The sequence below is a fragment of the Panthera onca genome, chromosome A2, assembly GCF_046562875.1.
Source record: "Panthera onca isolate mPanOnc1 chromosome A2, mPanOnc1 haplotype 2, whole genome shotgun sequence".
NCBI classification, from domain to species: Eukaryota; Metazoa; Chordata; class Mammalia; order Carnivora; family Felidae; genus Panthera; species Panthera onca.
Genome location: NC_138340.1, coordinates 12,762,074 through 12,788,728, shown reverse-complemented (window position 1 = coordinate 12,788,728; position 26,655 = coordinate 12,762,074). Strand labels below are relative to the sequence as shown.

The 26,655-nt window shown below is 52.4% G+C and overlaps 1 protein-coding gene across 6 annotated transcripts in view; it reads left to right on the top strand.

Moving 5' to 3' along the window:
• Positions 1-26,655, top strand: part of CPAMD8 (C3 and PZP like alpha-2-macroglobulin domain containing 8) — an 82,343-nt gene that overhangs the window by 20,653 nt on the left and 35,035 nt on the right. For 5 of the 6 annotated variants that reach the window (XR_014136466.1, XR_009609565.3, XR_014136467.1 and 2 more), the window contains exons 13-21: positions 2,514-2,642; positions 8,352-8,535; positions 9,874-10,046; positions 10,608-10,757; positions 11,118-11,276; positions 12,920-13,062; positions 15,932-15,994; positions 21,703-21,934; positions 26,452-26,605. Coding sequence is in view for 1 of the 6 variants with exons in the window: in XM_060630562.3 (XP_060486545.3) it covers positions 2,514-2,642; positions 8,352-8,535; positions 9,874-10,046; positions 10,608-10,757; positions 11,118-11,276; positions 12,920-13,062; positions 15,932-15,994; positions 21,703-21,934; positions 26,452-26,605 (1,387 nt within the window). In the remaining 5 variants the exon portion in view is untranslated. The remainder of the gene's footprint in view (positions 1-2,513; positions 2,643-8,351; positions 8,536-9,873; positions 10,047-10,607; positions 10,758-11,117; positions 11,277-12,919; positions 13,063-15,931; positions 15,995-21,702; positions 21,935-26,451; positions 26,606-26,655) is intronic. The other variant, XR_014136468.1, reaches the window with a different exon arrangement.

Sequence of the window (26,655 nt, the reverse complement as noted above, 5' to 3'; positions counted from 1 at the left end):
GGTCTTGATCTCCTGGTTCAGGAGTTCAAGTGTGGAGCCTGCTTGGGCTTCTCTCTCTTTCTGCCCCTATCCTGCTTGCTTTCTCTGTCTGTCTGTCTGTTTCTCTCTCAAAATAAGTAAACTTAAAAATTTTTTTAAAAATTAGCTTTTCCCCAAAATGTCACTTTAATAGAAAGATATTTTATTTCTGTTACCAAATACTGTTTAGGAAAAGGTCTGTAATTATTCTTTTAAAAACAAAACTTGGGGCGCCTGGGTGGCTCAGTCAGTTAAGGCACTGACTTCAGCTCAGGTCATGATCTCTCAATGTGTGAGTTCGAGCCCCGTGTCAGGCTCTCTGTTGACAGCTCAGAGCCTGGAGCCTCCTTTGGATTCTGTGCCTCCCTCTCTCTCTGCCCTTTCCCTGCCTGTCTGTCCGTCTCTCTTTCTCAGAAATAAACATTAAAAAAAAATAATAAAAATTAAAAAAGGGAAGCTAATTGTAAATATCAATTATTTTTAACTTTTAAAAATGTTTATTCATTTTTGAGAGAGAGAGTACCTGTGTGCGTGCGAGTCGGGGAGGGGCAGAGAGAGAGGAGACAGAATCCCAAGCCCGATGCAGGGCTCGAACTCACGAACTATAAGATCGTGACCTGAGCCGAAACCAGAGTCAGGCACTTAACTAAGCCACCTAGGCGCCCCAAGTCAATTATTTTTTAAATGAGGGACAGTTGACTTGTAACTGTGTTAGTTTCAGATGTATACCATAAGTCCATATTTGCACACGTGAAACAGACACCACCATACGTGTAATTCATAGCCAGCATCACACCTAGTTCTACGTTTTTTTTTTATGACGAGAAATTTTGAGATCTACTCTTAGCAACTTTCAAGTATACACTGCGGTGTTGTTAACTACGGTCACGGCCGCTGGGTATTCCATCCCCAGGACTTAGTTTATAACTGGAAGTGCGTGTCTCTTGCAATCACAGTTTTTTTTATAGCAGCGTGGCAAATCAGCACCGGCCAAAAAGAGAGAGGCGTGGGGCCAGAGCTGGGAGGGTCCCACATTTGAAGCTTCCTGAGCTGTCCCTCTGGGGTTCCTGGGACACACCGTCCTCCCGGCTCATGATGTGTGACCGTGCCCCCAGAGAACGGCCGGCCGGGGGCGCTCTCTCAAGCTTTGGTGTCCACGGTGTGCATCGGGGTTCGTAAAGTAGCTGTGAATCACGGGCCCTGTGACAGACTCCGGTTCCAGTCGCCTCCCTCCCTGGAGGTTAGGCTGGTATCACAAGTCTCAAAACCCCAACCCTTTGTCCCGTCCTGATTCGGCTCGGTGGCCTGTACCCTCAGGATGCACCGTAAATAACAAAGACACTCTCATCACTTGGAAAATTCCAGGCTTTGGAGGCTACCTCCCAGAAACCGGGGACAAAAATGGGCTAACTTCTTTTTTTTCTTTTTAACATTTACTCATTTTTGAGAGAGAGAGAGAGAGAGAGAGAGAGAGAGCGAGCTGGGAGGAGCAGAAAAAGGGAGAGAGAGACACACACACACACAGAATCCGAAGCAGGCTCCGGGCTCTGAGCTGTCAGCACAAAGCCTGATGTGCGGCTCAAACCCACAAACCGTGAGATCATGACCTGAGCCAAAGGCGACGCTTAACCAGTTGAGCCACCCAGGTGCACCCCCTCCTTTTTTTTTAAAGTTTATTTCTTTCGAGAGAGACAGAGACACTTCAAGTGGGGGAGGGGCAGAGAGAGAGGGAGACAGAGAATCCCAAGCGCGCTCCACACGGTCAGCACGGAGCCCGACGCAGGGTTCGAACTCACCAAACTGCGATCGTGACCTGAGCCAAAACCAAGAGTCGGACGCTTAACTGACTGAGCCACCCAGGCGCCCCATGGCCAACTTCTTTATTCTTGATCTCACAGAAGTCTTAGACCTGCACCTCTGGCCTCTCCCTTGTGTTGGGGCAAGTGAAGGGAAAAAGCTCAAAGCCCAAAGGAGCAAAGCCGTATAACCACCCAGGGCTTGGTGCACGCAGGGCAGCAGGGCTCGAGCTTAGGGAGGAGCAGGCTCCAGAGCCACGGGGGTGCTGTCCCACACAGCCTCTCCATCTCCTGACCGTCCTGTCAGGCCTGTGATCCCCTCCAAGAAGCCACCAGGGTCACCAGCAAGCCAGAGAAAGAGAGAGACAGAGACAGAGACGGGCATGGGGAGGGTTTCCTAGTATGTCCATGATAGAGCTGTCTCTTGGCAGCCACATGAGTCACCTGCCTCTGTCTTGAGCCACCCCCTAACACCCTGTGACCAGCCTCGGACACTCGCTTCCTGGAGCTGAGGAACGGGGAGAGGGGGGGCGAAAGCGCATTGGACCCCATTCTCTGAGAGCCGGGGGGAGGGTTCCCCAAAGGGGAATTGGGACGTGAGAGGGTCTTGCCGCAGGCCAGGGCAGGCAGAAGCATCGCCAAGGACCCCCTTCCTAGGCCGAGCACCCAGGCCTTGACCAAGTACCCTCTTTTCCTCAGACCAAGGTGACGGCACTCAATGGAAAGCCCGTGGGGGCCCAGTACCTGCCCAGCTACCTCTCTCTCAGCAGCTGGTACTCCCCCAGCCGGTGCCACCTGCAGCTGCAGCCCCCCGCCCGCCCCCTGCAGGTAAGGTGCTCAGGCGTGCCCTCCACACACCTCCAGGGGATGTGTGCATGCCCCGGCCCCTGGCCCCCGGCCCTCCAGCAAGGCCGTATTCCTCGGAATGAATGCCCATAATTTAATTACGGTGAATATTTAGGCTGTGGCCCCGGGGTTTACCACGATAAACTTGGCCATCAGGGCTCCTGTCTGCGGGCTTGTACTTCTTGTGCACGGGCTCTGAGGTTTCCCCACGGACCTAGAGCTGGGTCTCGTGTTCCTTCTTCCCCGTTACTCAGCAATCCCGATTAAGTAAGATTCGCGGAGATGTGTGTGGAGACACGGATCTGTAAAAATTGGGCAGAAGGAGGAGAGTTCCTCTGTGCCCCCTCACCCCTGCGGGCAGTGTCCCCAGTTATTAGCAGCCTGCATTAAGGTAGCACATCTCGTACAGTTGATGAGCCAGGTTGGATGTGTTGTTATTAACTAAGGTCTGCAGTGTATGTTAGGTCCTCTCTTCGTGTTGCAGATTCTGTGGGTTTGGACAAATGTATGATGACGTGTGCCCAGGGTTGTAGTATCTTTTTTATTCTTATTTTATTTATTTTAATGTTTACTCGTTTTTGAGAGACAGTGAGGGACCGAGCGTGAGTGGGGGAGGGGCAGAAAGGGAGACACAGGATCTGAGGCAGGCTCCAGACTCTGAGCTGAATGCTCAGAGCCTGATGCGGGGCTCGAACCCATGAGCCTCGAGATCATGACCTGAGCCAAAGTCGGACACTTAACCGACTGAGCCACCTGGGCACCCCAATTTTTTTAAGTGTATTTATCTTTGCGGGGGCAGGATCGGGGGAGAGACAGAGAGAGATGGGGCAGAGGATCCCAAGCTGAGAGCAGAGAGCCCGATGCGTGGCTTGAACTTGAACCATGAGATCATGGCCTGGGCCAAAGTCAGGTGCTTAACTGACTAAGCCACCCAGGCGTCTCTGGTGTTATAGTATCATACAGAATGGTTTCACTGCCCTAAAAATCCTCTGGACTCCACCTACCTATTCGTTCATCCCTGCTTCCCTGCTACCCCCTGGCAACCACTGATCTTTTCACCGTCTTTGTACTTTTGCCTTTTCTAGAATGTCATGTTGTGTTGGGAGAAGTGAAAACCTCCGGGGTTGTTTTGATTGGAGGCACAGTTTCAACACACACACACACACACACACACACACACACACACACACACACACAAGAAGTCAAGCCGTGAGAGTTATTTACAGATCCCAGAGTGGGGTGCGCGGGTGCAAAATGAAGGGTGGGGGGAAGGGCAGTCCTCCGTCCCAGGTCACAAGCGAGCAGGAGACAGGCAGCCGGGCAGCAAGCACCCTTTACTTGTAAGGTGTTTGGAGACGAGGTCATAGCTGTAGGGGGTGGTCAGTGCTATGTGGTTATTTCAAAAGGCCCCCTGGGGAAAAGTGAAGCAGAAACTTGCGGCCAGAATCCTAAGCTCGGGTCCTTATCTAAATGTCCAGACTCCGGGTGTGAGTGGCTTTGTCAGGCCGTCAGATGCCCCAGCAGCAGCTCAAAATAGCTGTTTTCCCATCACATGTATATGGTAGTCCCCCCTCCCTTATCCATGGGGATACATCCCTACATCCCCAGTGGACGTCTAACACTCCGGATAGTACCAGACCCTACGTGTGTTGTTTTTTCCTATGCTACATGCCTATGACAAAGATTGACTTATAAATTAGGCGCAGTAAAATTAACAACAATAATGATAAAATAGAACCACGGTAACAATATTCTGTAGTGAGAGTCACGGGGATGTGGTTCCTTCTCTCTCGAAATATACTGTACTGTACCCAGCCTGCTTTCTTGTGATCACGAGATAATAAAGTGTCTACGTGAGGAGATGAAGTAAGGTTGATGTGGTTCGGAGTGTTGGGGATCGGAGCCGACGGCCAAGAAAGAATTCTTTGAGACGTCTTTGGTGCAAAAAGGTGGTTTTCCTAAAGCACGGGGACAGGACCCGTGGGCAGAAAGAGCTGCACTGGAGTTGTGAGGAGTGATTGATGGTGTAAGATTTTCTATCCTATTGGCGGAGGGGGTTAGGGTGGTGTCAGGGTCCCAGGAAATGGAATCTACAGGTTCCTGGAAGTCTGGCGATTGATAGAATTGCTTTTTCCCCTTGTAAATTATTAAGACAGTTGTAAACTGATGGAGACTCAGGGCCCGCATGACTGTGATCTCTTATCAGTTAACCACGGGTTTTTCCCTCTCCTTTGTTCTTGGGCGGCCAGGAGTGCCTGAGGAATGTCACCTATGTGTGTGTGTGGGGGGGGTAGGTTATTAATTTGTGACTTGCCCTCAGTCTGCCTTTGTTTCCCACATCAAGGTGAGTGATGCAGGCGTTGTGACAAAGCATTAGGCTGCACCTGACCTTCTGATGATACATCAGGAGGATCACCTGGGGCGCCTGGGTGGCTCAGTCGGTTAAGCATCTGACGTCGGCTCAGGTCATGATCTCACGTTTCGTGGGTTCGAGCCCCGCGTCGGGCTCTGTGCTGACAGCTCAGAGCCTGAAGCCTGCTTCGGATTCTGTGTCTCCCTTTCTCTCTGCCCCTCTCCTGCTTACACTCTGTCTCTCTCTATCTCTCTCAAAAATAAATAATAAACATTAAAAAAATAAAAAAGGAGGATCACCCATTTCCAGAAGGCTGTTGACAGCGGTAACTGCAGGGGAGACTGTGGTAGCTGGAATCGTACAACGTGTGGCCTTCTTTTTTTAGTGTTTATTTCTGTTTGAAGGAGAGAGAGACAGAGCGTGAGCAGGGGTGGGGGGAGGGGGCAGAGAGAGAGAGGGAGACACAGCATCGGAAGCAGGCTCCAGGCTCTGAGCTGTCAGCACAGAGCCGGATGTAGGGCTCAAAGCCATGAGCCCGTGAAATCAGGACCTGAGCCAAAGTTGGGTGCCCCATCCACCGAGCCATCCAGGCACCCCATACAGCGTGTAGTCTTTTTACATCGGCTTCTTTCGCTTGACGGTGTCTTACACGGAATGGATGAACTGTAGTTTGCTTAGCCCTCATCTATTAAATAAGATACACATTTGTGTACAGTGTAAAGCACCCTGTTAACTCCGTTAACCAAGAGGCCCCAGGCAGAGCCTGGCTGCTGCAGAGTGAGCTGCTCCCCGGCATTGCTCCCAGGCCTTACTGGCCCGTAAACCAGCCACTGCTCAGGCCCAAGGCCACCAGGGGAGGCGGGGGGGTGCCTGGGATGCAGCTTAGAGGAATCCTGGTGCCGGAGCGGCCCATTCTGGGGGCTTCATGGCCTACTGTGGGAGTTTTGAGAATAAGAGAGTCAGATGAGATCGTCTGTTCCCATTAGGCAAGAACCTGGCTGAGCCACTCAGACTTTCCTCTTGGAAGGACATCTCCATCCTGCCAGAGTCGGGTCAGCTGGCTCCAGCCCCCCGCCCCCCCCCCCCCCCCCCCCCCCCCGCGACTGTCATTGCCGGGGCCCTGGGCGCAACCTCAGGGCATTGAGGCAAGAGTGGCCGTGCTTGGTCCAGTCTAGGCTCTGTGTCAGGGCCCTTTCCCCTTCCTCCAGCTTGAAGGCCCAGGCAGGGCGGGGGAGGGGGGGATTGCTGCTCTGTAAATGGGTTTGACACCCCTATCTTTTAGGGTTGCCGTGGGGTTAGCGCATGAGAAGAGGAAGGTTATGCGTTTTTCTGCCCCCTAACATCTGAAACAGAAGGGGACTTTTGTTTCAGTGCCTTTTTATAAGGTGACTATTTACAAACTTAGAAATCGTAAAAAAAAAAAGTATAATCCTATGCCTTTCACCTAGATTTATGAATTCACATTTTGCTTCTGTCCATCTGTCCTCCTACTTACCTGCCCCCTTGTCCACCTATGCAGCCCTCTGCCCATGCATCCACCCACTCACCCATCCACGCACCTGTCCAAGGCACCTGTCCACCCATCTATCCATCTATTTTTTTTAATTAAAACAATTTTTTTAATGTTTGTTTTTGAAAGAGAGAGAGAGAGAGAGACAGAGCACACAGGGGAGGGGCAGAGAGAAAGGGAGACACAGAATATGAAGCGGGCTCCAGGTTCTGAGCTGTCCACGCAGAGCCTGGCGTGGGGCTTGAACTCACAAACTGTGAGATCATGACCTGAGCTGAAGTCGGATGCTTAACTGACTGAGCCACCCAGGCACCCCATCAACTCATCTATTTCTTTAGCCCTTTTGTTTTGGCTACAGCATTTGAAAATGAGTTACAGACATCCTGATGCTTCACTCTTAAAATATTTGAGCATAATACGTCCTAAAAATCAGGACGTTCTTCAACATGGCCTCAAAGCTATTGTCACATCTAAGAAAATTACATTAACTCAACACGGGCAGTGTTCAGATTTTCAAAGATGTCCCCAGGATGTGACTTCTATCTTGGGCGTGAACACCCACAGTCTTGTGCACACGTGTGCAAGTAATGTGCGGCTATGTGCATGCACGTGTATATGTGAGCGCGTGTGCACGCGTGGGCATGTGCGCATTTCATTCGGGATCCGTGGCCACCCATGTTGCGTTTGGCTCTTCTGTGTCCATATGAGAGAGAGAGAGCGTGCAGGAGCGGGGGAAGGGCAGAGAGAGAGGGTGACACAGAATCCAGAGGAGGCTCCAGGCCCTGGGCTGTCAGTACAGAGCCTGGTGCGGGGTTCCAACTCACAAACTTCGAGATCATGACCTGAGCTAAAGTTGGACCATTAACCGACTGAGCCACCCAAGCGCCCCTCATACTTTTTATTTTATCTTATTTTATTTTATTTTATTTTATTTTATTTTAAAGTTTCTTTATTTTAAGAGGGAGAGAGAGAGGGAGTGCAAGTGGGGAAGGGGCAGAGAGAGAGGGAGAGAGAGAGGACCCCAAGCAGGCTCCGTGCTGTCAGTGCAGGGCCCAACACAGGGCTTGAACGCACGAACCCTGAGATCATAACCCGCACTGCAGATGCGTCGAGCGCTTAACCGACTGAGCCACCCCGGTGCTCCTAATTTCAAATTTTGGAATAATTTTAGATTTACAGAAGCGTTGCTCAGACGGTGCAGAGAGATCCTGTATATCCTTCATCCAGCTTCCCCTGCTGTTTTTAAGTTTTAGAAAGTCGTCTGTACATTGCTGAGTTGTGAGAGTTCTTTATACGTACCGGACACTAGACCCTTACCAGGCGTATGACCAGGAATGCTGAGCGTCTGGGGTTTTTACCGGGGGTCAGTCACCCAGACCTGGCCGACCACCTGCATAGCTGACCTCAGTCCCAGCCCCTCCAGAGGTCAAAGTGACAGAGTGTGACCTGTACCCCTCCCCCGGCCCCCCACGAATCATCTTGTCAGTATCTGGTGTGGCCTGAGGCCTCAGGTAAACAGAGACAGGCAGGCAGGACAGTTCAGAGGCTTGGAGATCGCCTCTCAGGAGCTGGGGGGCAAAGGCCACACCTCTCATGGGCCATGTTCCTGCACCGTCAGCTCGTCGAGAGTCTCCACGCTGTTAGCACAGTTGCCCCGCCGCCCAGGGCACAGCGGCCGGCGCCAGGATGCCCGGCTCTCTGCCGGGAGGCCAGCACTCCTGCCGCAGCCATCCCAGCCTCCCTGTGGCCCCAGGGCGGCCATCTGCCTGGTGTGGGTGCCGGGCCGTGGGTGCCAGGCAGGGCCCCCCGTGCTGCGTGTCTCCCACAGGTCGGAGAGGAAGCGCTTTTCCCGGTGAAGTCCACGTGCCCTTGCAGCTTCACCCTGTACTACGAGGTGGCCGCGCGGGGCAACATCGTGCTCTCGGGCCGGCAGCCCGCCCACCTCACCCAGCGGAGAAGCCGGCGGGCGGCCCCGGAGAAACCGATTCGCTTAATGCACCTTCTTGAGACGGGTGAGCCAGGCCATTAGGCTGGGGTTCCCTGTTCCCACTGACCCTGGGGTGGGACAGACGGGAAGGGGGAGCAGGACGCAGCCTGGAGAGGTGCCTGCTTCAGGGCGGGAGGGCGTGTGTCCCAGGCGAGATGGGGCTCGGGCCAGGAGGATGGGCAGGGGTCAGCCGCAGGGGGGGTGGAGACGTCCTCTCGAGGGTGTCCTCACCGCCTGTCTGCAGGGGACTGGGGGAGGCGAGCCACAGGCTAGACCCCTGCGCCGGCCCGCACTGGACTGTGTTGCCATCTGCCGGTGGCCGCTCCGACTCTGCCCAGGTCACCCCCCCCCCCCCCGCCCCCCACCGCACCTAGGAGCCCTCCTCCTCTCCTTGACTCTGTGTGCTCACTACAATGTCCGTCACCTCCCCTGGGTCTTCCCCAGCCCCATCCCCTTCACAGCCCTTCTGCCTGAAGCAGGATCCCCAAACCGGGCCTTGGGGGCACTTGAAGACAGACGATTTGTGGTGGGGCCGTCCTGTGTGCAGTGGGGTATGGAGCCGTATCCCCGGCCTCCACACATTCGGTGCCAGTAGCAACCTATCCACAGGCAGTACGATGACCTAAGAAGTCTCCAGACATTGGCAGTGTCCCTGAGGGGAAGTCATCTGTAGGTGAGAATCAGATAGACAGATAGATAGATAGATAGATAGGAAGATAGATAGATATGATGGATTAGATAGGAAGATAGGTAGATGATAGAGACAGATGATAGATCGATAGATAGATAGATAGATAGATGGATTTATGGATAGATAGATCCACAGATAGATCCCTAAATACTTAGATTTACACTCAGATTCATAGATTAATTCATAGTTCATAGACAGAGATATAGGTGCATAGATACATACACAGGAAGACAAGGTCTCTCTCATGAGAAGGCAGAGTTTCTCACCCTCGGCACTACTGATGTTTGGGGCCAGATCATTCTCCCATCGGTGGCGCTGTCCTGTGCACTGCAGGGGGCTGAGCAGCATCCCCGGCGCCCCACCCCGCTAAGGCCCCACCCCGCTAGATGCCCGAGGCACTCCCAAGTCGGGACAGCCAAAACTGCCCCCTGGGGGGCAGCACGGTCCTAGTTGAGAACTGCTGGCCTGAATGGTGCTCTGGGAATCACACACCCACATCCTTTTGGGCCTTCCCTTCCCTTCTAGGTGGTGCAAGTGTCCACGGAGCGCTTGCCCTGGGCCAGCACCTCCACGCTGCACCCCCAGGTCATCCCCAGGGCAACCTGGGGCATCGGTGGCCCCGTCGTGGGGTGCTGGGTCCTCACGCCTCTCCCCACCTTTGCCTTGTCTTAGAGCCCCCTCCAGCCCCAGCAGCTGAGGTCAACGTGTGTGTGACTTCTCTCCGGCTGGCCGTGACCCCCAGCATGGCCCCCCTTGGCCGCCTGCTGGTCTTCTACGTCAGGGAGAACGGAGAAGGCGTCGCCGACAGCCTCCAGTTTGCTGTGGAGAGCTTCTTTGAGAACCAGGTAGAACGTGGGGGGCCAATCAGGGGAGTGGGGACAGGCAAGCGCCACCGAAAGCTGGGGGCTCCAGGGTGTCCGCGCCGGGCCGTGCGCAGCTGCCGCTCGGGCTCCCAAATGGTATCCCGGGCAGGACCCTTCAGGAATGATCGCAGCCAAGGTTGCATCTTTACTGGACCGCCTCCAGAAGTCACCACCGATCGCACGCAGGGAAAGCAGTCAGCTGTCCCCACTGCGTTCCAGATCTAAGGGACACCACTCATGTCCCCCGCAGTGGGCTCAGCCTTCTGCCCCCTCTCCCTGCATCCTTTGAAGCTGGCTGCCGCATGCCCTCGGCCCGTGCCTGTCTCCCCATCTCTCCCCTCCCCTCCTCTGCGCAGAATGTTCCAGTTGTACCAGCCTTGTTCCTTTCATTCTGCCTCCCGCCCTTGTCCTCACCTGGGCAGCAAGGCCAGGGTCCCAAGTGAGCTGGCCAAGACCGGTTCTCCTTGGCAGGCGGAGAGGGTGGGTGGGTGAGTCAGGAGAGTCTGGCCGAGCTCCTGGTCTCTCTGCTGTGTTCGGATCCAGGTTTCAGTGACGTACTCAGCAAATGAGACCCAGCCTGGGGAGGTTGTTGACCTGCGGGTCAGGGCTGCAAGGGGCAGCTGTGTGTGTGTCACTGCGGTGGATAAGAGCGTCTACCTGCTCAGGTCTGGGTTTCAGCTGACTCCGGCCCAGGTGAGTGGGGCCCTCTGGTGCCAGGCTCCAGCACCCCCACGAGGGTCTCTCCCTTTCCAGTCAGTGAAGAGCCCCCATGTGAACCAGATTCTTTCTCTCACCATCGAACCCAATCTTTATTGCTGTAGTGAAAGATCGTAGAGTCGAATTCATCAGACTCTTGCAATAGAACGTTGTCCACAGGTTCTACCTTTCCAGCCCCAGTCTGCCCATCTTTAGAATGGGCTAATGCCACCAACGCCCATCTCCTGAGATTGTCTCGAAGTGGTATTCACGGAAGGAGCAGCCAGACCCCCGAGAGCCAGTTTGGGTTGAAAGGAAACCTCCGGCTGACTGCTCTCTGTTCTCCTTTGCCTGTAGGTTTTCCGGGAATTGGAAGAGTATGATGTTTCTGATGCCTTCGGGGTGTCCCGGGAGGATGGGTCCTTCTGGTGGGCTGGACTGGCAGCCCGGCGCAGGCGTTCGTCCATCTTCCCGTGGCCCTGGGGCGTCACCAAGGACTCCGGGTCTGCCTTTGCTGTAAGCACAGATGGTCTTAGACCCACCGCCCCTTCCAGGCTCCTCTCGCTTGGAAACAAATGAACTCCGAGATACGGAGATGGTCAGGGTGGAGGTTTCCAAACTTTTATTGGGGCAGAACTAGTTTGATTCTCCCCAATGGAAGGTCATAAGCGGACCCTCCTGATTTGCAAGGCCAACCAGAGCAGAATGCTATGGGTGTCAACCAATAACTGGGACTTGGTATGGAGCAGAGGTAGTAAGGGTGCTTTGCTGGGAGGAAAACCATCACGCTGGGAGCAGGCGGCCATGCTCTCAAAGGGCTCACGTCGTCCCCCTCCTTCCGGGCTGCGGACGCCGGGGGCTACCGGGGGTGCAGGAGACACAAGCATCATTCTAGATCATACCGCCAGCCCCCATGAGCATGCTGGCGGTCTCCACTCGAATGCACGGCCCATCTGTGGCTGCTCTTCCCCCCCACCCCGCCCCCATTATAAAAATCATTAAAAACGCATCCTTTTCCTCTTGTTTTTTTTTTTTATGGGAAATTTTCAGACCTACAGAAAAGTTGAACAAAGGAACAAATGCCTATATACTCACCGCCTGTAGATCCCACAATTAACACGTTGCTCTATTAGCTAAAAAATAGTACACGCCTACATCTGTCTATATATTTGTATGCACATCTATGTCTGTACTGGAACAAACGATGTTTCAGTTACACATTTGTTGAACGCCTGGCAGTTTGAACTGCTGGGCCCTGGCCGCTCTTGGAATTAAGGGGCGGGGCGGGGGGGCTGCTTCTGAGTCTGAGTCACTGACTTTATACTCCTTATTCCCAAAGCAGAGCTGGTCAGTCTGGGGTGGGGCTTTCCTGCAGTCTAGTTGCCCCCTGTATTTAGCGCAGTGGTCGAGATCATAACAGCAACAATTGCAGATCTCCGTCTGTCTCTGGTCTAGATCAGGCACGGTGCCAACTGATTTTTTTTTTTTAACGTTTTTTATTTATTTTTGAGACAGAGACAGAGCATGAACGGGGGAGGGGCAGAGAGAGAGGGAGACACAGAATCGGAAGCAGGCTCCAGGCTCTGAGCCATCAGCCCAGAGCCCGACGCGGGGCTTGAACTCACGGACCGTGAGATCGTGACCTGAGCTGAAGTCAGCCGCTTAACCGACTGAGCCACCCAGGCGCCCCTGATTTTTTTTTTTTTTTAACTGTGAAATTCACAATGAACAGAACAAACAGAAAACAAACCATTCTAAAATGCACAATTCAGCGGCATTTAGGGCATTCACGGTGTTGTGCCACTGGCACCTGTGTCTTAATTCTAGAATGCTTTCATCCCTTCCAAAGGAAACCGCATCCCCATGAGTAGTGGCTCCCTGTGCCCCCTCCCCCAACCCCTGGCAACTGCTAATCTACTTTCTGTCCCTATGGATTTACCTGTTCCGGATGTTTCATATCCGTGGAGTCATACATGTGGCTTTTTGTGCCTGAGCCACAGATATGCTGGCCTCCCCTCTGCTCTATCTTACGTGGTCACTGGGCCCCATGATCTCCTCAGCCTGTGTCACCAAGCCCAGAGCAGAGGATGTTGGGCTGGTAACCCCACAGTGATGGAACTGCTGGGGCCATCCCATCCATGGCACTGTCTGTTGCCTAGGAGACGGGATTGGTGGTGATGACCGACCTGGTGAGCCTGAACCACCGACAAGATGGCGGCCTATACACCGATGAGGCTGTCCCTGCCTTCCAGCCCCACACGGGGAGCCTGGCGGCAGCAGGGTCCTCCAGACAACCCCCCAGGTAATTGCCACGTCGAGTAGGGCTGTCTCGCCTCATACTGTGGTCTTTGGGGGCTGGATCATTCTCTGTGGTGGGGCTGTCCATGCACGGCTGGGTGTTGAGCAACATCTCTGGCCTCCACCCACCTGTTGCCAATAGCACCCCTTTCTCCCAGTTGTTACAACCAAAAATGTCCCAGTGTCCCCTGGTGGACAAAGTCACTACTGACCTAGTAGTGACCCCGGGAACCAAGCATGCCAGCCCCCCTCCCCAGTTCCTGACCACACCCAAGTGCACGGGTTTGGGGGTGCAGAGAAAGGAAGGCACCTCAGGAGCAGAACTGCCTGGAACAGAAGGGTTGGGGTGGGGAGGGAAGCTGGGGCTTGATCCTCCCTCTCCCAGGGACTTTGCTTAGAAACTTCCTTCTAGTATCTCTCTCTTGTTCGTTCTTTTCCTTTCTCCTCCCTTTTCACCTTCAATTCTCTGCCTTTTCAAGTTGGACACCAAGAAATACTTCTCAGTCTCTTATTTGAACTCTGCACATTTAAGCCTTTTGAAAGGCATGAATTTCCCTAAGAGTGCTGCTTTGGCAGCACCTGAGTTGTGTTGTGAAGTGTTTCCATTATTGCTTCTTTCCAAATAGGTTCTAACTTTTTGAGCTGTGACTTGTGCAGAAGTGGACACTTCTTAAAATTTCAACTGATATTTTTTAATTAATATTTGTTAATGTTTTTCATAAATTTGTAGCAAACATGCATTGTGGCCAGTGAACATGGTCTGTGTGTTATCTGTTGTCCTGTTCTTACTTTGAAGACTTTTTATGTGGCCAACTTTTGTAAATGTGCATGTCTTCTTGAAAAGAAGATCTAAGCCCCCATCAATTCTGTACAGGGCTCTCTATGGATACTTTAGGTCAGGCCTATCGATGGTGATGCCTACATTCTCCATACTCTTGCTCACTTCTTGTTTGTTTGCTAACTTATCAATGACTGAGACAGAGAAGAGTTCCCATCTCTCCCCTGCATTTGTGGTTTTGTCCCTGGAGTCATGGAAACTTTAGTTTCATAGGAGGTGTTGTTTTCTCCTCTCTCCTATCCTTTCCTGTCTCCCCTCTTTTCTCTCCCACCCCCTTTGTCTGATGTCTCTCTTACTACCTCCTCAAGCCCAGGTCTCAACCAGCCAGCTGGGGAAGGGGAAGTGTTCTGGAGACCTTGGCTCCCATTCTGTCTGGATTTAGGGGCTGGGACTAGGGAGGCAGGCTTTAGCTCTACTCTCTCCCACCCACTCCAAGAAGGGCACAGAACCAAAGGGCTGGGGCTGGCATCAGTGTGGTCGGTAGTGGCTCAGCATCTTGTCTCTCTGGAGACCCTGAGGGTGGGCCCCACACCCCTCAGCCCTTGTTCTAAGCCAGAAGTGGCCGAGAAGACCTCCAGCCCTGGCAAGCCTGTCCCCAAAAGCCCTCCCCATCTTTCACACATTCTCTGCCTAGACTGAGATCCTGGATACCTTGTTCTCCTGGGTTCTTTCTGCCTGGGCCGCACACTTAGCAGGAGTGTGGCAGGCCCAGGAGGGTCCTAGTTTCCAAACTCCAAATCACAGCATGGGCAAACCAGGCTCCCCATATGGTACACGGCAGTATTCTAGGATGTGGTTGGTGAGGGAGATGTAACACTGGCCTCTGGGCCTCCACCCACCAGATAGTGCCTTGGGGGTCCTGACACTCTCGTGTAGCAGGACCCCCAAGAGCTTGGCCTGGAGTGGATATGAAAGTAATTTTCTGAAACCCCAAACCACAAAGGCAGTTGTAAATCCCGCTGCACAAAGGCATAACAAATGCCTTCAAAAGCAAGTGTTCATATCTTTTTGTAATTGGATAACCCATCTGTACATCTGTATTCTGAAGACAAGATATTTTTCTTAACCATATGCAGTGATTTAAATTTTTTTCAAGCAGTGTGAGAGTTTATATAATTTAATGTAAGTTTCTCTCCTACCTCTAGACCCTCCATTCCCCTTTTTGGCCAGTAATTTCTTAGAGATCCTTCTAGAAATTTTCCATGCATATACAAGGATTTTTTTTTTAAACAATGAGTGAATACTATAGTACTGTGCTGTGCCTTCTTTTTTTTTTTTTTAATGTTTATTCATTTTTGAGAGAGAGGGAGAGATAGAACCTGAGTGGGGAGGGGCAGAGAGAGGGGGAGACAGAATCCCAAGCAGGCTCCAGGCTCCGAGCCATCAGCACAAAGCCCGACGTGGGGTTCGAACCCACAAACCATGAGATCATGACCTGAGCCGAAGTTGGGCACTTAAGCGACTGAGCCACCCAGGTGGCCCTGTGCCTTCTTTTTTGAAGTCAACAATAAGCCTTAGAGACCAATCCGTACCAGTATATCTGCACTGACCTCACTCTTATAGACTGACGTGTAACATCCCACTGCACGATTGTACTACCATTTGATTAACCCAGTCACCCTCTTGATGGAGATTTTGGCTGTTTGCTCCGACAAACCAGTCCATCGTCTCCGTGGGTATTTCCCTGTGACGCATGGTCCCTGTGACCCTTCTTCCCTTCTAAACTCAGGATGTGAAGTGCCTGTTGATTTAAGGTGATTCTATCAAGCCTTTGATGCTTCACTCCTACTAGTCCTAATCGAGTAGAATGTTAACCCTGCCAGGTAAAAGAGTTAGCACGTTCCGTCCTAATCAAGTAGAATGTTAATGGACAGCCAAGAGAATTAACACACTGCACCCTAACTGGGTAGAAGGTTAACCTTTCCAGGTACGAAGTAACGTGTTAACGTTCTACTTGTGTAGATGTTAACCTGCCAGGTAGCAGAATTACATTACGCCCATGGAAACTTAATCATTTCTTTTTCGAATTTCATAGAGCAGAGAAGAGGAAAAGGACCTTCTTCCCCGAAACATGGATTTGGCATTGTCTCAACATCAGGTACAGTCAGATTCCTTTTCTTCGTTGTGTTTGCAGGCTGACTCAAGGGCACTCGTGCAAGTCCAGATTGCCCCCCAGTAGGTTTGCTTTCAGATCTGACATCAACATCTGAGTGAGACTTTGGGCATCCTTTCCTAACACATAAAAACTCAAAGCCATGAAGTCAACCCCAAATCCCGCTGCAGCTTCGGACATCTGCTCAGGAAATATGAAATGCAGGGGCTTTGTGCCTCTCACAACTCCCACTTGGGCTAACTCTATCCGCTCTGTTTGCGTAACGAGCTCATTAAAACGATTACAGTTCCCTGGATCGTGAACTCCACCCCACCCCCCTCCATCCCCTCTTCACTCCTCAGGGGACTCAAGCTCCTGCCCACAAAACAGGCTGCTTTCCTCAGCACATTTCCTTTCCACATTTGTTCCCCCTTTTAGTTCTTTTTGAAGAAGCCCTGCTGTGCCAAATTCCTGCCAGATGCTATTGGCTGTTTTTTTTCTTTCAATGCTTGGGGTCAGAACACGAGTGGTACTAGTTAGGCATGAAGGGTCAGACGCCCCTGGGCCATGGGTGGGCTTGCTGCTGAGCAGGTGGGGTGGGGGGAGCTTCTAGACACGAGATGCCATGGCACGTGGTCATCACAGAACCGAGCTCACAGCTGGGGGTTCCTCAGACTGCTTTCACAGATGCTTGTGTCCCCGTTATGGAAAGACTTAACTCCTGGTCAGAACAGATCCAGATAATTGCGTCAAGTTCCAGGGGTCTAAATCTAAGATGAGCTGTCTGTAATCATTCACATGTGTCAAATGTATCTATTTTCTGGGTGCTGGATGTTTTGGGGGGGCCAGGTAACATTGCTCTTGCTTCCACCTTTCGGCTGTTAGAAATAATCCTGCTATGAACACAGGTGTGCAAATAGCTCTTCCAGACCCTGCTTTCGGTTCTTTTGGGTGTATACCCAGAAATGGAATTGTTAGATCGTATGGTGATTCTGTGCTTAATCGGTTTTTGTTTCTTTGTTTGTTTGAGACAGAGACAGTGTGAACGGGGGAGGCATACAGAGAGAGGGAGAAAGAGAGAATCCCAAGCAGGCTCCACCCTGTCATTGCAGAGCCCGATGTGGGTCTCGAGCTCATGAAACCGTGAGATCATGACCTGAGCTGAAACTGAGAATTGAGAGTCGGATGGTTAACTGACTGAGCCACGCAGGTGCCCCATATGTTTAATCGTTTTGAGGAACCTGTATAGTGTTTCCCACGGTAGCTGTACCATTTTACATTCCCACCAACAGTGCACAAGGGTTCTTCTCTAAGTGTTCAGTAGAATTCACCAGTGAAGCCATCAGGTCTGGGGCTTTTTCTTTGTAAAGAGATTTTGGGTTATTGATTCAATCTCTTTAGAGGTCTGTTCAGTTCTGGGTCTGTTCAGATTTTGTATTTCTTTGTAATTTAGTCTTGGTTGGTTTTGCATTTGTATAATTTGCCCATTTCGTCTGGATCATCCAAGTTCTTGGCATATAGGTGTTTATGTACTTTTTAATGTACTTTTTAAAAATAATCTTTTGATTTCTCAGAATGGGTAGTAATGTCCCCACTTCCATTTCATATTTTAGTAACTTGAGTCTTCTCTCTTTCTTTCCCTTAGTCTGTCTAGTTAAAGGTTGGTCAGTCTCATTGATCTTTTCAAAGAATCAGCTTATGGTTTTGTTGATACTCTGTTATTTTTCTGTTCTCTATTTCCTTTATCTCTGCTCTAATTTTTATTATTTCCTTCTTTCTGTTAGCTTTGGGATTAGTTTGTTTTTCTTTTTCTGGTTCTTTAAGTTGTGAAATTAGGTTGTGTATTTGAGATCTTTCTTTTTATTATTATTTAAAGTTTATCTATTTTGAGAGAGAGTGTGCACATGCTTGTGCAAGTGGGGAGAGGCAGACAGAGAGGGAGGGAGAAAGAGAGAGAGAGAGAGAGAGAGAATGCCAAGCAGGCTCTGCACCATCAGCAACTCAGGGCTTGAACTCAGGAACCGTGAGATCATGACCTGAGCCAAAATCAAGAGTTGGACGCTTAACCAACTGAACTACCCAGGTGCCCCAAGATCTTTCTTCTTTTTTAATACATATATAGCTATAAATTTCCCTCTCAGCACTGCTTTTACTGCATCCCATAAGTTTTAGTGTGTTATATCTTGTTTTCATTCATTTCTGAGTATTTTAACATTTCCTTTGTGATCTCTTCTTTGATCCATTGGTCAATTAAGAATGTGTTGATTACATCAGCTCAGGTCGTGATCTCACGGTTTGTGAGATAGAGCCCTGTGTCGGGTTGTGTGCTGACAGCACAGAGCCTGCTAGGGATTCTCTCTGCCCCTCCCCCACTTGCATGCATGCTCTCATGCTCTCTCTGTCTCTTGAAATAAATAAATAAACATCAAAAAATATGTTCTTGAATTTCCACAGATTTGTAAATTTTCTCATTTTCCTTTTGTTACTACTTTTGTTACTAATTTCTAATTTTGTCTCATTGTGGTCAGAGAAGATACTTTGTATAATATCTGCCTTTCAAAATCTACTGAGACTTCATTTGTAGCCTTACTCATGATCTTGCTTGAAGACTGTCGTGTGTGCATGCCTCTGGATCTAGTTGCTTTATTGTGTTAAGTCTTCTACTTGCTTACTCATCTTCTGTCTGGTTGTTCAGTCTGTTATTCAGAACAGGCTACTGAAGTCCCCAACTATTATTGTAAGCTTTTTATTTCTTGCTTCAGTTCTTTCCCTTTTTGTATGTTTCATATATGTCAGTGGTCTGTTATTAGATGTGTAGGTGTTTGTAATTGTTGTATCTTTTTGCTGTATGGAACCTTTTATTACTATCTAATGTCCTTCTTAGTCTCTTATGTACTCTTTTTTTACTTAGAGCCCATTTTGTCTCGTATCAGGATAGCCACGGCTATCCTTTCTCTTGGTTACAGTTAGCCTGGGATATCTTTTCCATTCTTTCATTTCCAACCTATTTTTTGTCTTTGCAGCTAAAGTGAGTTTCTTGTAGACAGCAGAGTCAGGTCATGTTTTTTTAATTCACTCTGCCGATCTCTGCTTTTTTTGACTTGCGGAGTTTAATCCATTTACATTTAATGCAATTGCTCATAAGGAGGGCCTTATTTCCATCACTGTGCTTTTTGTTTTCTGTGTGCCTTATAGCATGCAGCACAAGGCAGGGACCTTGTCTGGGCACATGGTATGGATTGGGGACAGTATCCTGGTTCCAGTGCCCAGTATGTTCTGTCCTCGGCTGTAATGCCCACCTCCCCTCTGTGAGTTTTTTGTGGGTAGTCACAGTGCACCGTGCATCTCCAGGCCCCTCACAACAGCCCAGCCAGGCTGGTGGGCAGCTCCCATTCTTGTGGCTGTTTCATGGTTATTTCAGGCAGAGGGAGCACCCCCAGGTCGGTGGGCAGAGCCAGGTATGGTATGACTGTGAAAGCAGGTAACTCTGAGCAGTTTGATGAGGCTCAAGGGTCGAGATGCACAAAGGTGGGATGGGTGGGAGCTGTCAAGGCTGAGCTGGAGAGAGGGAGAACTGAGCTGTCAGGTGCTGGAGTGGCCAAGTCAAGCAATGACGAGAAGCCATAGTGAAAGTAATGGTGAAGCCCTTTCATCATTACTGTGGCAGTGTAGCCTGATGCCCCCTGTTCTGGTTTCCCTACAGAACGGAACACCTTGCAGGTGGATCTGACGTGGGGATTGTCTCACTATGGAGAGAGCCCTGGACAAACGGCTCTGGCAGTTTTATGGGCCCTGACACCTACAGAATGGGGGGGAGGAGAGCTCAGAGTGGGAAAGTACTGGGTGCTGAGCCAAAGTGGGAGAAATGCCTTCAAGGTTTCCTCCCATGAGAAGGAGACCTTGGCAGAGGTCTTCAGATACCTAATGACCTTGGGGCCCAGGCAGATCCCTAAAAACACACAGAGCTACAAATGGAGGCACTGGGGCTGGGAAGGCAAATATGGGAGAAGCATGGCTGGCCAGGGGCCCAGAGTCCCTGACTGCAGTTCCCCTCAGAGACCACAGCACACTGGCTAGGCCACAAGCCTGGTGTGGGGAGGGCGGCTTTCCCCGAGGCCTGCGAGGGAAAGCCTTTGTAACAGCCTGTAGTCAGGCCTAAAAAAAATCACACAAAGATTTATAATCGAGGGTCGGGCTCTGCAGGAGTCTGTGGGACAAGGATGCCAGGCCAGGAAGAGTAGATACCCCTGAAGGGCAGGCTGGTGGCACCCAGCATCCACAGAAAAGTTGGCTGTGCCCATATGAAGCTGGTAAAAGTTCTGCCACTTTTCATGGGAAGAGGCTGACTTGAGTTGTACAGGATGACAACGTGTGGCCCTCGTAGAAGTGAGGATAGGTGTCCTAGGTCCTGTGGGGCCTGATGGACAGCGGGGTCTCCATGTGCCGCAGCCTGGGGTCAGGCTCCCGGGAAGCAGACAGGGGTCAGGCAGGTGAGTAAGGAGCAGAGGATTCTTGCAGCGAATGTTTGCGATAAATCTGGAAAGGACATCCTGGATATGCAAAGTTGACCACAGAGGTTCCCTCCTGAGCCATCCTAACGTGATCAGTGGTGCCGTTGGTGGGGGTTGGGTGGGGGCGGGGTGAAGGCAGGGAGAATCGTGAGCAGCACCGTCTGCTCGAAATATAACATCTGCAATTCCCCACATACGTAACGTCAGATTTCCTAGTGCCGTGTTATAAAGGGCAAAAAGAAACAGGTGGAGTTCGTTTGAATCTTATATTTTATTCAACCCGATACACATCCCCAAACATGGTTGTTTCAAAATGTGATCAATATAAAAAATGATCGATGATACGTTGTACTTTTTTTTTTTTTTTTGGTACTGTATGAGTTTCCTGTGGCTGCTGTCACGAAGAACCACAGACTGGATGGTTTAAAACAACAGAAATTTGTTGTCTCACAGTTCTGGAGGCCAGGCATCCGAGATCAAGGTGTGGGCAGGGCCACGCCGCCGCTGGGGGCTCTAGGGGAGGAGCCTTCTGGGCCTCCTCCAGCCCCTGGGGGCTCTAGGGGAGGAGCCTTCTGCGCCTCCTCCAGCCCCTGGGGGCTCTAGGGGAGGAGCCTTCTGCGCCTCCTCCAGCCCCTGGGGGCTCTAGGGGAGGAGCCTTCTGCGCCTCCTCCAGCCCCTGGGGGCTCTGGTGCTCCTCAGCTTTTAGCTGCATCCTTCCCATCTGTTGCCTCTGTCTTCACATGGGCTCCTCCTCTGTGTCCAGATTTCCTTCTTATAAGGACCCGCATCCTTAGATTGGGGCCCACCTTCATCCAGTATGAACTCATCTTGGCTAATTTCATCGGCAAACACCCTGTTTCCCCAAATAAGGTCACATTCACAGGTACAGGGGGTTAGGGCTTGGGTGTAACTTCTGGGAGACACAAGCCCCAAATGACTCGACCCTCCCCCTACACTGGGTGGAGCATGCACTGTTGTGGGTCCACCGTTGTCCTGAGAGCCACTGGTGTGCCTCATTACCTGAGTTAGGGCCGAGGGGCGGCATTCTCCTGTCACACGCCGCGTTGTGCCTGCGTGCTTGTTGCCGAGCTGCAGGGGCGCCTGCCTGGGCCCCCAGGCCTTCCAGCTGCAGCCCTCCATTCCCACCTGGCTGCCTCAGCTCGGCCCTGGAAAAGGGTCCCATGGTTGTCCATCCTTCCGCAGCGACCCGTCCGGCGAGGAGATGCTCAGCGTGCGGGTCCCGGACTCCATCACCAGCTGGGTGGGTGAGGCCGTGGGTCTGTCCGAGGCCTGGGGCCTGGGTGTCGCTGTGCCTGCCCTGCTGAAGACCTTCAAGCCTTTCTTTGTGGACTTCACCCTGCCCGCCTACGTGGTCCGCGGGGAGCAAGCCAAGATCCCGCTCAGCGTCTACAACTACATGGGCACCTGTGCTGAGGTACTACGCCCACCCCGCAGGGGTGGGGGGATGGCACCCGTGATGTCAAGAGGCAGGGGTGAGGGGAGGATATCAGCCTGAGGGGCTTGGAAGGGGACAGAGCATCTTCATTATCAGGGAGGGAGTCACCGAAGGGGTGGTCCCTGTGTTGTTGGGGAGGCAGGGGCAGGAAGTCCTGGAGGTCAGCAAAGCAAGTGCTCAGTATCTCAGTTTGTTTATTTCTTTCTTTATTTTAAATGTTTATCTTTGAGAGAGAGACAGAAATGTGAGTGGGGGAGGGACAGACAGAGAGGGAGACACAGAATCCGAAGCAGGCTCCAGGCTCCGAGCGGTCAGCACAGAGTCCTGTGCGGGTCTCGAACCCGTGAACCTTGCGATCATGACCTGAGCCAATGTCGGACGCTCTACCGACTGAGGCGGCCCGGTCTCCCAGTTTATACTTGCACACCGGCTGGCCCTGGCCGCGTTGCTCTGCTTGTTGGTGTTTCAGGTTCCACAAATGTCAGGGAGATAGGAGTCACCGGTGGTTACACGCTAAATGGGTTCGCAGGTGCTAAGAAGGGTGTCCACAGAGGGGCCCAGACCCTGGTCATGCTGTCGAGGCTCCAGCCCCTGCAGGGGCTGTGCGGTGGGGTCTGGTGGAAAAGGCTGTTCTACCCCTTTCTTGTAGCTGCTGTGACAAAGCAGTGGGAACCGGGTGGCTTGAGACAATAGAAATGTGTTATCTCACAGTTCTGGAGGTCAGAGTCCAAGGTCAAGGTGCGGGCAGGGTGGGTTCCTCCTGGGGGCTCTGAGGGAGGGTCCGTCTGGTGCCTCAGGCCTGGCTTTGGCGGCTGCGGGCAGCCCTTGATGTTCTTTGGCTTGTGGCTGCGTGGCTCCAATGTGCAACCTGTCTTCACATGGCCTTCCTTCTTCCCTCGCTTTCCCTTCCCTCTGTGACTTTCTCTCTGTGTTTCCTCTTCTAAAGATCCCAATTCTGTTGGGGTAGGGCCTACCCTAATAACCTCATTGTAACTTAATGACCTCTGCACAGACCCTGTTTCCAAAGAAAATCACGTTGACAGGTACCAGAGGGTTTAGGACTTCAACATAACTTTCCGGGGGCCACAGTCGGACCGTTACAGCTACCCCAAGACAGGGGGGCTTGGGGCTGAGCTTGGAGGCTGGGGAGGAAGGCCGGCCGGCGAGGGGGGTGGCCTGTGAGATAAGGTGGGTGCATGGAGGGGAAGGGAGAGTTTCGGGGGGCAGGGGGCTGTGTATCTGTGCGGCTTGGGGAGGCCAGGAGCACTCACCCTCCACCACTTTGTAATCCTTGGGCGCTGGCTAGGCCTGGATGTCAGTGGTGTGTGGGAGGAAGGGAAGTGGGGAGGGCTCTCCGGGGTTAGGGGCAACCCTCAGGGGCTGGAAGCCGAGGCTGTGGGTAGAGGGGTGAGTGGGGCACAGGATCAGTGGTCCAGCTGGGAGCAGGCCTGCTCTCTGCAGGTCTCAGCCTCACCCTAACAAGCCACACGCTGGGGACGTGGCTGACCTCCCCCTGGCCCTGCCCAAGTGGGTGGGGACCCCGAGGGCCGCGGGCTCACGACACACTGAGGGCAGATGTGAGCTGCAGCCGCAAAGCAGGCACCATGGAAACCAAGAGACTTCACCCCAGATTTTTGGCTTTTCCTGAAACAATGAGGACACGTGGCTAGAGAGTGATTGGAATTTGCTACCAGCGGGGTACCCAAGGCTGCCTGGGTGGGAGGCACGGCCACTACCCCGCAGCTGTGGTCCCAGCAAGTTCAGACCCCACTGCCCCCAGAAGACCAGGCTCTGGCTCAGCACTTCCACTTACAGCCCCACTTTGCCTCAGTTACCCCATCTGTAAACTGGGCAGGAGAGCTCACCCTGGCCCCATTCACCCTCACTGGCTTTCTCTGGAGCAGGAGGGAAAGAGCAGACACGAGGGTCCCTTGTGAGTCTCAAAGGGGATGGCTGTGGTCTCTGATCATTTCTGAGCCTGGCCCGGAGGCGACAGCGAGCACGGAGTCCCGGCTCAGAAGGTGACCTTGAGCTTGCACAAAATATCTTACTCCTTTTTTTCCTTTGCAAGTTCTAAACGTCCACTGAATGATTATGTCTGCATCAGAACACGTGGCATGTGATGGCGAGTGACAGCCTGAAGGCCAGTAAAGGACTCTCGCACAGCCATCTGGCTGGCACAGCACAAGTTCGATGGTGGTGTTTATATTTGACTTTCCCGCTGGTGTTTCTTTGATTCTACAGAAGAGCCACACGTTAATGTGTTGTCACATAGGAGCTTCTTGTCCCTTGAAACTTTTTAATTAAAGGAAAATTTCAACTGGAGGGGGAAAAAAAAAGAATAGTCATTGCAGGTTCTGAAATGGAAATGAAACCTCCAGAGGCCACCAGAAAGGGGCCCCTGGGTGTAAAATGCCAGTGATTCGAATTCACCGTCACTCAGAACCAATTGTGCACGTGCTCTGTGTGTGCTGGGCCTTGTGCAGGTGTCAGAGGACCCCAGGGCCCAGGACGTGGGGTCCATCTGTGCTCAACCTCGGAGCGCTGTTACCACTAACCTCTGTGCCCCGTGCTGGCCTCAGGATTTTGTCTACATCGATATCAAATGCCCACGTGGGCCAGGGAAGAAGGGTTGTCGATGCAATTGTTCCCAGACAGGAAGCTCAGAGACTCATTGTTACATGCCCAAGCTCTCCCAGGGAGTTTGGGGCAGAGCTGTGTTAGAATTGAGTGTTTTCAGGGAGCCAGCGGAGCCCCGAGAAGAGGCAGGTCTCCTGAGCTCTGGAGTCGTCAGGCACTGTTTGAGCCAGGCACCAAGACCTGGAAGGGCATTCCTGGAAGAGGGAACAGCATACACATGCAACAGAGGCAGGAGGCGGCTTAGCCTGTCCCGGGAATTGCCCATGACACAGTCTAGCTGGGCTTTAGGGTCTGGTGGGGAAAGCAGGAGTGGGGTAATCAGAACCCCGTGCATTTGGCTGGGTGGGAGCTGCTGTGTTGGAAAGCAAGGCGGCGGCCGGGGGGTGGCCTGAGGGGACTAAGGGGGACACGTGAAATAGGCTCAAAACAGGCAGCCAGGGAGCAGTGCCCCAAAGCCCAGTGTCTGTATGGTCCATCCTCTGTCATTCTTTTTTTTTTTTTTTTTAGTTGTATTTATTTATTTTGAGAGAGAGCAAGAGAGAGCAAAGCACGGAGGGGGGGAGGGGCAGAGAAGGGGAGAGAGAATCTCAAGCAGGCTCCAAGCTGTCGACGCAGAGCCCGACGCAGGGCTGGAACCCACAAACCGTGAGATCATGCCCTGAACTGAAACCAAAAGTCGGATGCTTACTCAACAGAGCCACCCAGGTGCCCCTGTCATTCTTTTTGCCAGGAGGAATAGGACCTCCATCTTAAAAAGCCGGAATAAGTGCAGACTGATCCCTGATCAACCAGGTGGCCCCTGCAAGGGAGGGTCCTCACTGAATAGGCAGGCGGGACCCTCAGGTGCCCCTTTCAGCTGCAAGAACACGCTGGAGGCTGGTTTGTCGCACATCCCCAAGGCACCAGGAAAATGGACCCATCCAGCTCCCTCAACACGGGCAGGCGGTCATTCCACCCAGGAGCCGGAAAATACGGCCCACTGATACTTGGCTCTCAAGTTTCTTCTTTCCTCCCTGGAAGAATGTTCTGGAAGAACACTGAGTCAAGAGGGATGTGGGAGCTCCTGACGCAGCCTGCATCAGCTGCTCACACTCAGGTCCTGCCAGGCTTGTCCTCAGGCAGGGTTCAGATGCTCTGTCACACTTGCCACTAGATTTTCCTCGGAACCTTCCCTCCACATCACACGTGCATGTGTGTGTGATGTAGGCGTGTTGACCCTCAGGCGCCCAGGGATCACTCGTGTCCTCTTTGGCTACATTACTTTAGCTCCTAGTAGGGCCCCTGCACCCACTAGGTGCTTCACACATGCTCGTTGGACAAAAGGATGTGGACCAAGGAGCCTGGGACCAAGGCTCCGTGGACCAAGTTGCAGACTGGGAGGTCTAACCACACGTGCACATAGAGACACTCGTGTGCACACGCATGCACACATGCATTGTGCACGTGTGTATGCATAGACCACACCTACATGCACATAGGTGTGCACAGAGATGCATGCCTGCACGCATGTGCACACACACACAGAACTCTTGTTATGACCCTGTGGACCTCAGAGCTTGGATGGAGGGTGAGGAGGAGTGCCTTGTGGGGCCTGCAGGGGGAGCGGTCCCTCCCATCTGGTACCCATCTGGTGCCCCCCGTCAGCCTTGGCCCTAAGGGGAGGCTGACCCCGTGGGGTGTTGGGGGGCCGAAGTAAAAAGAGGGCTCCCAGCAAGACCATGGTGAGTAGTGGGGGGACCTTCCGAGAGGAGCGTGGCTTTTGGAGAGGGCTGACGCGGTGGGCGGCGGCCAATGGGATGTGCCTGGAGGGCGCACGCATCCCGGGAGCCTTGAGAGCGGCATACCTCCCTCCCCAGGTCTACGTGAAGATCTCAGTTCCCAAGGGCATCCGCTTTGTGGGGCATCCAGGCAGACGCCATCTGACCAAGAAGATGTGCGTGGCCTCTGGGGAGACGGAACCCACCTGGGTGGTTCTGTCCTTCGGTGACCTGGGACTCAGCAACGTCACAGGTGAGGCCCCGTGCTGCTTCAGGCATCCACCGCCCCCCCCCCCCCGCCCC